Genomic DNA, 11,274 nt, shown 5'->3' with positions numbered 1-11,274 from the left:
GGACGAAAAGTAATGACGTAAGTCGTAACGTAAGCGAATTGACCAATCACAAACGACAGTTCGAATAATCCATCGCTTTGATTGGTCAGTTCGCATGGGTTGCGGCGCACGTCTTTGCGTTGCGTCCTAGTGGGAACCAAGCTTAAATAACGTGTGTGAGATTCGTTGCAGTGATTCACGATGTTCGTATTATATTAAGGATTTCGATTGACCAAGTTGCTTTTGCTGCCTACGAAAACACAAATCCACAAATCCAATAGACTCTACTCGTTACCTTTGTAACAACTGTATTATTTGAATTAGGCAAAACGCATATTGTAATAAAAAGAATAGTTTAGTTTAGCTTAACTTTTTTTAATACAAAAATTCTCAACGAATTATTACACCGACTCTAAGTTTGTATGAGAAGTACGCACGGTTTATACGTAGTATACGTAGACGTAAACAGTTAATGTCGGTACACAATGATAATGCATTGAAGAGCTTGTTGTATTTGCTTGATAAATTTTAAAGTAAGTTTCAGAATGTGTAAGAGATAAAGTATTTAAATATATTAAGAGTTTAGGTGAAAGACTACTACCTGTTTTTCGGATTTTATTTGGGTGTAAGTATTATTACTACGGAAATAGTATATCTACCAAACCCATATCACGGAATAATTACGATTTTTATTTCATCGAAAATAATAGTTTAACAAGTTCTCTGTACTCTTTGCGATTCGAACAAGCGCACAACTATTTATAACTTTAGAAATGAGTTATTATTCGTTCGTTACCATCCATAAACGACTAAACATCGTGGTTGTTATAAACAAACCTTATTATTTTCGCATACTCAGACAAAAATGTTTTCATGTTGAATGAGGAAGTAGTACCGTAAGTCTTTATTTTGTATCATGAAACAGACAATTAATATGACAATTTTGGCAACAATTCAAGAGGTATTTTTTTGGATGGTGAGTGTAACGCGCAACTGTAAAACGGTTGAATGATTTCAACAATCAAACCACCGCTAATTGGTTAATACTTTCCTTTTGTTAAAATAGAGCTAGTTTTGTCGCACAACCGTCGGGCCTTTAAAATGACTAGCGCAAGCAAAGTATTATGTGGTAAACGCTTTGGACAATGATAAGTAAGTAAGATAGACAAACAGCTTAAACACATGCGTAAATCCCATAATTTTAACTTCTTCAATTCAAAATAAGATTCCTCTATTTTTACAATTTACACACTGATATTGTATTTGTGTGAATATATCAAGCGGATCAAAATGAAGGAACATCTTAGTCCCTGTTCGTGGATACTGTTACTTGTTTCAGTGTTCCTTGTGCACGGTCAACAACAAGAAGATACAGGTAAGCATAGTAAATAATTATAATAATCAGTTTCAATTTCAATACAGTCTTATAACGTTTACGGTATTTTAGAAATACTAGTGTATAAGTAAGATATTCTTAAACTCAATATTACGGTGGAGGATAGCCTATTACCAAATCAATTGTTTTATAACACACCTGAATGCATCTGAAACCAAGCTGTAGTAAGACCTGACTATGCAAATTTTATAAATCATAAATTTAATAGATAGAATTATGTACATAAATCGATTGATTATTGATTTATTTGCTATGGTTATTTTCATCTACAGGATGGATTCCAGTGTTTAAGGGTGTGTCTGGAGCTGGAGAACCAGATCTGTACGATCTATGGATAGGGAGCACATCGCTGAATGAATTGAATGACTCTGTTCGTGCTCTTGACGCAAACATCAAAGCACACTTCAAAAGTCCATTGGTAGAAAGATGGTCTGAATTGCAAATTGAACAGGTACAGTATGCTTTAAGCTCTGTCTACTCTAAATTAGTTTGACAAAAACAGTGTGAAGTGACCAAATATGGTAGTGATATGCTTAAATATGGAAGTAAAATGATATTCAACATGATATCCATATGGACACATCACATTTTTTTGCTTCAATCCTCAAATCAATTTTCTAATTGCTTTGCAAAATAGAATGTTGTCAAGTATTAGGCCTAGGCCTATAGTAATTAGGCCTTGAAACAACTTGCGTTGTTTCAAGTTATCATTCTGAATTGTATTCTGTTAACATAGGCCGTAATATCAACATACGCCTTCTGTAGAAACATTTTAGAAAGTACTTCACTCAGTTTCTGAGTTCTTTTATGTTTAACTATTACATAATATATGTTATGAATGATTATAACATTTATCTGAAACCAAAAAGAAATCTCATAAGAAATAATGTTTTAATTTTTTCAGTCATCATCTATTTAAAATAATAATGTTGTGCATACAACTGAAAAAAAAATATTTTTGTCTATTGCTAGGCCCAAGGTTATTAATAGTTTTAGCGAACTTTCTCCTATTGTCACAAATAACATCAACATTTACTTTTAAGCTGAATCATAGTAAATTTCACAATGGTAATAATTGTAATGGCATATTATTTGTCTGTCGATTCTTTTGTAAACATTTGTTTTGGCTAGTCAGTAGGACCACCCAGGTGGTTTATTACCTAAGAAGTTACACGCTGTCAACAACATAATCATTTTACATTTCGCATTCTCGTTGTTTGAGATTTTAGGTCGTTATCTGATCGTTTCAAATCAGGCTTTGTGAATCTGACATCGTAAAACTAACATAAAATATTTTCATAATAAACTCATTCAATTATTTTATAGGATTGGTTTAACAAATAGTATTGTAATTATGTTAACTGTACAGGACCCCCGAAGTAGAAAAGTAGAGTTGTTTCTCTCTTCCTAGGCCAGAACAGTAAGCTTCAATTGTTACCCATTTCACCAGGCCATTCAAACAAATATTTTACTATTATTATTCAAACACTTATTAATTGCTAGTTAAAAAACAATATCTCGAAATTATTTAACCAGTTTGAGCTAGACCAGAATTGAACTTAAAGTATGTTTTTGTATATTTTGAAATTTTGCGTGTGTGGGTTTTATTTTATTTATAATTCTTTTCCGTATAATATCAAACATGCAAAATACAACAACATTGTATGCACACCGTTTATGTTTGTTTCTGTTTTACGCCAGGTTAAAATAAGTTTTTATAAAAATGGAGAAGAGGCGGCTTTTATCGAATTCGATGGTGAATCTTCAGATAAAACAAACTGGTTTACCAAAGATCGAGTAAGACAAAGTTCGTTTGGAGATTTGCGCAATAAAACAACCAACATTTTTTCAATTCAAGGGTATGTTCTACTTAATAAAATAAAATTTGAAAATATAATATTAATAATAGATAAATCACACAGGACTATTGTAATTTGGGGGTGGGGCGGGGTGATATGAAAAAAAAAATTTTAGGCTCGGCGACTTTTTTTATTGCTATTATTATGTGCTTTACAAATTGTTTGTAATTCAGAGATCATAGAAGTATTGTTCGTCGACATTTCTTTGTAAACAAAGCATATGGAGGTTGTCATAGTGATTATGGATGGAGTGTAGTGGTAACTCTGGGGTATTGTCAGTGGGGACGAAAACAAAGAGATTACCCTTTGATTATGTATTCACCAACACAAAATGATGTACTTTGGTCATCCAGTAAGTATGCTGATGTTTAATTGCCAACGGAAAACTTCATGTTTGGGCATATCACCACCATATGTGGTTACATCAAACTAGTTTGATAGTGTTGACAGAGCTTTATGCCAATCATTCAATATTTTCATGATTATTATGCACAGGTAATCCAGGTATTGCAGACTTCGTGGCTATTTTCTTGAAACTTAAAGGTAATTAAAATACAATGAACCTATAATATATGGGAACAAAATATGTGATGTGCCCATATATGGACATGATGATGTCATATCACTACCATATTTGGGTATATCACTACCATATTTGGGCACATAACACTTCTTTTGTCAAACTAGTGTAGACAGAGCTTAATGAGATGGATTAACTTTTACTGAAAACTCCTGAAACAAATGTCTTTGTTGCATTTTAATGTACAGTAACTATTACGTATTAGTTTTATTATTATCATCGTCATTGTGAGCTTGTTTAAATAATCGTGCAATTTCCCCTCTCTTTTCTATAGATACTTGCCCACATGATGTTGTATCAGTAAATAATGTAACGTATACGTTTGAGGAATCTAAATTAGATTTGTTGGCTCATTCGCTCGAGTTATGTAGCTTCAATAACAGTAAGTTTAAACCTAAATTAGAGAGTAGGCCTAGTGTACAGTAGGCACCTTAACGATTATAACGATTACATGATTGGGAGTAGTAATTTCATTGTCATATTAAATAATTGTCAAATATACGTTTTATAGTAATATAAAATGTATAGTAATATACATTTATTTTATTAATTTAGGCAAAATAGCGACTTAATATTAGATAACGTTTATATCTTGAATGTGGGTATTACAGATTCGATATATGACATGATATAAATTATATGATATAAACACTTGCCAAACTATAGTTGTATCGGTTTTTATTTGTAAATAATTATTTAAATGTGCTTGTATAGTGTGTTGTGGTAGTCTAGGTTCCAGACCGAAACTTTTAAAACGACAAATGTGTTGGCGTTCCATACGTACAATACATGAGCTTGTATTTCAAAATCGAAACGCGCCGACTGGTGTACACACATAAAAAGACAATGAATACAGACTTAGGGCACGTTTAGTGCTGTGGTAATATTTGTTGATTAATAGCCCACATCTACATTTTCTCAACAGCTCCCCGGGCAGTGCGCATGTGTAAAATTGATCCACTTGGAGGAGGCGTCTGGGGAGAGATAATGGTTCAGTCATGCGCAAATTTTACATCTACCAGTGATCTGGCCAAGGTAATAATAATGATTCATTTCGCTATAAATTCGTTAATCGGAATGATTTGATTGACATTATTTAGTTATTTTAGAGGAAAGTTTTGTTTTAAACTAGAATATTGCATAATGGCTCAATAATAATTAGAATAGGTGATTCTGCCTAATATAAATGTCAGTAAAAAAAAACACGTTTTGGCACACTGGACGTGCCATACATATACATACATACATTATACTTGAGCTAGTTTTGGAGAACGTAAAACTAAACTATGACAAGTCAAAACAAGACCATATACATGGCTGCAGTCACGTGCTCATGTTAGTGTTTACCGACCAACCGACCGACCGACCAACCAACCGACCGACCGACATAGTGGGCTGTAATTTAAATGTTTATATTGGTAAGAATAAGAATCATCAGATTACGTTACATTCATTTAGAACCGTACATTTAGCTTTGTCAAATCTTTGAGCGTCCGGACACATTTAGCAAGTGTTCATTAATAATGAACAAGATTGTCGATTCGTTATCTTTTTTTCCTCTTTTGTGGCGTTAACCACTATTTTATTCATTTCATTCTCAAATGATCAACACAATGATTTTACACTTCATCCAAATATATATTTCCTTGTTATTCTGATTTTTTTTTTCAGTCATTTTCTTGTACTTTCGTTTATCTTTTATACGATTTGATCGAAACAATTCGGTCAGTTATATATATATATATATATATATATACTTTATACTTTTATATGTATTATCTATTTTTTCATAATTTTCTTTTATTTTAACTATTCCTCTCTACAAAAAAAAAAAAAGAATTGGTCTATGTCTCTGTACAAAACACACAAGTGCATATATTCGAGTACATAATTGCACACATACATACATATCCACGACAAAGGTATATATAAAAAAAAAATATATAAAATGCAATACATCGATTCGTTATCTTTATAGGTAAACGTAACTGTGGAAAACGCTGAAATAGTTGCTATGCAACTATCGACCCTTACAAGTAAAAAAGAGGATGTGGACAACGTTAACATCGATGACGTTGCCTTAATTCTAGAAGGATTAACTGGTGTTGGAGCAGGAAATGAATTGGTAAGACAACTTGATAGAACACATCTGAGCTTACCGCTATTGACGCATCTTGTAGACATATACTTACTGTAATATAATTATGTTTTCAGATTACCGACTTAACAGTGGACGTTGTGAGTAACATACAAAATGCCGAGGAAGACTTTTTTACAGCAGACAATGAAAGCATGAGCGCGGCTTCCAGTATCATTAAATCTCTAGAAACTCAGCTTGGATCTCTCTCAAACTTTGAAGACGTTGAAAAAAATTTAGCTGTGCAGACTAAACAATATCTTCCTGAAGCACTCCGAAATGGTATTGGATTTGCTTCCCTTCAGCCTGATTTTTCTACTTCTGAATCCGGTCTTCAAGAAGGGAATATTGAAACATTTGAAGACGTTGAAGATTTTTTGATGAATATGACAGAAACATCAATAGCATTGCCCTCTGAAATAGTTAATTTAAGTCAGAATCAAACCGGATCAAACAAGATACAAGTTAGCTTCATTTTGTACCAGACGTCTAAGTTATTTACTTCCAATCGTCTGATGTCCAATAAAAACAGAGCAATTGGAAGTCGTGTAATTTCTTCTACTGTTGAAAAAGTCAGAGTTGAGGGTTTAAATGATCCAATCAGAGCCGCATATTTACCAATTGTGGTAAGTTACAGACTTATTTCTATTAAGAAATAGAGGTGTAATGTTAACTTTGCGTATAGTGTGAGACACTTCAATTCTCTGACACAGTTTTGATGTAGTTTAGATCATATTTCCTCCATGTTTAGATTAAGGCGATGTCCTACGATAATTTGCGTAGTTTAAATCGAATGCTCATTGCTCTTGTTTGAAATCAAACAAACCTTTTGTAATTACTATCTCCAATAAACTTTATTTTTTCTTATTTCTAAGGAAAATGTATCTGGGAACCCTGAATGTGTTTTTTGGGACTTCGAGTTAGAAAACGGGCATGGTGATTGGTCAAACGAAAGCTGCTACTTCAATAAAACATCAGACGGTCGTATCGTCTGCTTCTGCGATCATTTAACAAACTTTGCTGTTATTATGGTTTGTTATTTTTATTTAAATTAATATTAAAACCCATTGGATCTTTAAGACTTACTTTAAATAATTTGATATTGATATTTAACACTTAACATTAATAATTCATTTCTCTTGTAGTTTTTTGTAATACCATCTAATTATACAACGATGGTGAAGAGTGGGTACTAACATGTCATTTGTTTTTGTTCAAACTGTGTTTACGGTGGAATTTGAAAAACTCACACTTTAGTACACGATTTACTATTGATTGTAGGCCTATAGTTGATTTTTTTTAAATAAAAGAAATGTAAGAATTTATGAATATGCCTAAGTGATATTTATCCGAAATTTCCTAGCTTAAAAAATATATCACTTAATTAAATAATATAATAAAATATTTCTTTATTATTATGTTGTTTTTAATTTTAAACTCCTATTGAAAAAATTAATATTGTTATTTGGCATTTTGTATGTAAATATCTTAAGTTCTGTCTACACTATCAAACTAGTTTGATCGTGTCCTTATATGTGCCATGATATTTTCTTTTTTGGTAAAATAATGTTTGATAGTGTAGACAGAGCTTTATGTTCTATTTCTATATTCTTGATAATTAATTTTTGTCAGAAAACAGCGTGGCAATAACAAAAATAGCAATTTGTTTCAGGATTATCTTGGACAAGAGGATGATCAACCATTCCGAGATATTCTTACATACATTAGCATCATTGGGTGCGTCATCTCCATAGTTTGTTTGGTGATCACGATTATTACATTTATTTACTTCAGGTAAAGTTAAGTCACATTCTCCATAATATCATAATAGTCATCGTCTACATCATCGTGAACTTCCTCGTCTTTATCATCTTCAGCGTCATCGTCATCTTTATTGTCTACATCATCTTCATAATCATCGTCATCTTCATCTTTATCCTCATCTCCATCTTTATCGTCATCGTCTTTATGATCTTCATCATTGTAATCATCGTCATCATCATCATCATCATCAACATCTCCATTGTCATCCTCATCATCATGATTATTCTTATTGATCTTCGTCATCATCATCATCATCATCATCATCATCATCATCATCATCATTATCATTATCATTATCATCATCATAAATCTTCTTCTTGACCTTCTTCATCACCATCATCTTCACCTTCATTATCATCTTCATCATATTCAACATCATCATCATCAATTCTATCGACATCATTTTCTGACACACGTTCTTTCCATTATACTAGTTAGAATACAAAATATTAAACTTGTGCATTAGGTTATGCTCAACATTCAATACAGTGTTTTTAATATTTTACAGAAAACTGCGTAAAAAACGTCCACAGCGCATACTAATAAACTTGTGTATTTCACTGTTATTTCTATACACTACATTTGTGATCGGCATTGAGTTAACATCGTGTCCCAATTGCTGCATCGTGGTAGCCATTCTTCTACATTACTTTGTTCTCACAACACTTTTCTGGATGCTTGTCGAAGCCGTGAACATGTATCTGAAGTTTGTTTTAGTATTTTACGATGGAGTACGTTTTTTCATGTTGAAGTCGGTCTTCGTTGGATGGGGTGAGTTTTACTGGATCTTATTATTCCTAGAATTCGATGGCATCTATGAATAGAAATACATGAATTATATTACACAGTTAGACATTGGACGTGTTTAATAGTAAAAACAGAAAGTTTTGAAACAATACAGTCAATAGTCGTAACATATGTACTGTATGCTTTCTGATGGAAGGCTAACAACGTAAAATGAAATTAAATATATACTTGGGGCAAGTCTAACTAACATTCATCTTTGAGAAATTATTACAAATATGAAATTAGGTAGATTATTTCTTTTCTAAAAATGTAGGCCTAATGTAGTGTATTTCTTTTTATTTTAAACAGTTCTTCCTATCATACCAGTTACAATCATTGCAGTTAGGGATTACGACAAAACATATTCAAATAAAGAATAGTAAGACATTTTGTTATTTAAAAAAATATATAATAATGCAATTGAAAAAAAGTGTTGAGTATAACACATTGAGGGTATAATGACGAAGAAAAACATTTTTTCAGCAATGACACCACATCGATTAGTTTATTCTCTGTTAAAGTCAGAGGATAAGTAGATTACATACGCGATATTTGCATGATCTGGTAATTTTCTAAGTCATATCTGGATTGATTTCTTATTTTATTTCTAGCTGTTTCATGAAACCCGGACACCCATTCTTTTATGGATTATTAGTGATTTCAGCGGTTGTTCTTGTCATTAACTTCGCCATATATATAAAAGTCATTTGTAGGCTGACCTGTCAACGAAAAAGAGTTACGAAAATAAAAACTGATAAAGATAACGAACTCGCTGTACGCGTACAGAATGCAATAGCGATAATGATGCTGCTTGGCTTAACGTGGATCTTTGGCTTTTTCGCGATAGGTTCTTCTAATACTGTTCGTGATTTGTTCCAATTGTTGTTCTGCTTGTGCAATTCGTTGCAAGGATTCTTCATATTCTTATTATTTTGTGTTCGTTGCAAGGATGTCCGAGATGTGTGGGCTTACAGCTGCTGTGGTTTCGGTAAAATGCCTGCATTATACACAACAACGACGTCACGACAACGCTATGTAACCGATAAAGTCACAACTGTGTCAGCTCACTCAGCCAACCAAAACAAAGCGTGAAATGACAGGTGCCACCTATACATAAACACAAATATTTTTTGTAGTTGCGAACATTCTCGAAAACTCTTGGCTAATGTTTTTTTTGTCAAATACGTAGATACGCGGTTTCCGGGTAAGGCTTATTATATTGCAGAACTGCTTGTTTTAGAATTGTTTGTTTCGGAAATAAATTTAATCAGTATGTACAGTATTTTGTTTTTCAAACCAAACCCATTTTCAGAACTAGCTACATTTAATAACAGCACGCAATACTATCCTTTGTTTTTTTGTTAACCAAAGGTAATTTATTCAACAATCATTTCAATATTATTTTGCCAATAGAAAAAAGATATATTTGCAATGATCACAATACAGTAGTACAATCATTCTATACAAAAACAACACTATCCTTGTTGACAAACATTTCTTTTCAACATTTCAAACGAAACAAGACTGTATCCGATTGCTTTTAGACCAAACCTATTCCTAGGACTACATCAACCGGCAGAAGTTATGCTATCGACAATAAGCAGTGTGTATTAGACTTTTCAGACCAAAGCTATTCTTATAACTACGCCTGAAATCATAATACCGGTATTACAATTTTCCAACTAAAACCATTTTAGTAAACTGTAACAAATGACGTAATAATAGCTATATAACCTGTAAATGTGTGTAGGCATCTCGAAGCATCAGACCAAAGCAATATTACCCAGTAAACCTGGATTGTTGTCAATCTAATTATGATGATGCTCCAAACCCTTAAACTATGTACTAATCAAGAATTGCAAGTGTGTGTATGTTATTATGAGAAACCTTATTAAATGTACATGTCCACGTGTATATAATGAAGTCAGTTTCTCCAAGTTGTGCTGTTACATAACTCATAATGTTTCTGCTCGTGTTCATTTTGCTAAACATTGACTTACTTCAGTGACATGTTCATATGAACACTTAAATTCGCCATCCCTTATAATTGGAAACAAAATGTTTATGCAACACTATGACATACATGCATAGTTTTATTACAGATAATTAAAACGAAAATGTGAAACAAAAAATAATTGAGTAATATAATAATTAGCAATAATTTGAATAAAATGTATACATGAAAAAGAGAGACTATTTTAACTAGTATAAGCGTAATAACCATATTAACAAAAATCGCCGTTTGCGTTTGATTGCATTTCATTATTAAATAATAGTTGGGTTTTTTTTATAGTATGTAGTTGTTTTAACTTTATCTTTTTAAATGTGTTTATATAAATGTTCTCATCCCGAAACAGTTGTTGGAATAAACAACAAGTGAAGCAATGTCTAGAGTGTATTTCCCGTTGTTTATGAAGCTTGGTTCTCATAGACTCAACAAAGGACGTAGACGTTACGTGGAAACCAAGTATTGAGGAACTTCAGCGTGAAAACAAAAACTTTAATTGTCTATTTACTCGCTATATTTAGTTAAACTTTTTTCATTAGGAAGTTATTCAACCACTTCATAAGGAAATAAGTAAAGTGTGAAAAGGTCAAAGAATTGCTGTAACCACTAAAACACGTAAATATTGTCTGTTTACTGTACTTGTACAAGGAAGATGAATAATAGTTTTAGAAAGACATTAAAATTATTTGAATATAAAAAACTTAA

General features: G+C 32.2%; 1 protein-coding gene across 2 annotated transcripts; it reads left to right on the top strand.

Moving 5' to 3' along the window:
- Window positions 1–1,093: 1,093 nt before the first annotated feature.
- On the top strand, window positions 1,094–11,274 carry LOC144856426 (adhesion G-protein coupled receptor G6-like). Of its 2 annotated transcripts, XM_078714433.1 has the most exons (14): window positions 1,094–1,354; window positions 1,648–1,826; window positions 3,077–3,234; window positions 3,408–3,586; window positions 3,730–3,777; window positions 4,089–4,196; window positions 4,740–4,849; window positions 5,793–5,939; window positions 6,029–6,577; window positions 6,827–6,982; window positions 7,624–7,745; window positions 8,284–8,546; window positions 8,871–8,940; window positions 9,173–11,274. In XM_078714433.1, the coding sequence occupies exons 1-14, from the start codon at window positions 1,270–1,272 to the stop codon at window positions 9,651–9,653; spliced, it is 2,655 nt and encodes an 884-aa protein (XP_078570559.1). In that variant the 5' UTR covers window positions 1,094–1,269; the 3' UTR covers window positions 9,654–11,274. The 2 variants fall into 2 exon arrangements, with proteins under 2 accessions (XP_078570559.1, XP_078570560.1); XM_078714434.1 differs by lacking the exon at window positions 3,730–3,777.

Source organism: Antedon bifida, chromosome 11 (assembly GCF_963402885.1).
Source record: "Antedon bifida chromosome 11, ecAntBifi1.1, whole genome shotgun sequence".
Lineage (NCBI taxonomy): Eukaryota > Metazoa > Echinodermata > Crinoidea > Comatulida > Antedonidae > Antedon > Antedon bifida.
The sequence above is the reverse complement of the archived record's forward strand: the minus strand, read 5'-3'. Positions and strand labels throughout refer to the sequence as shown.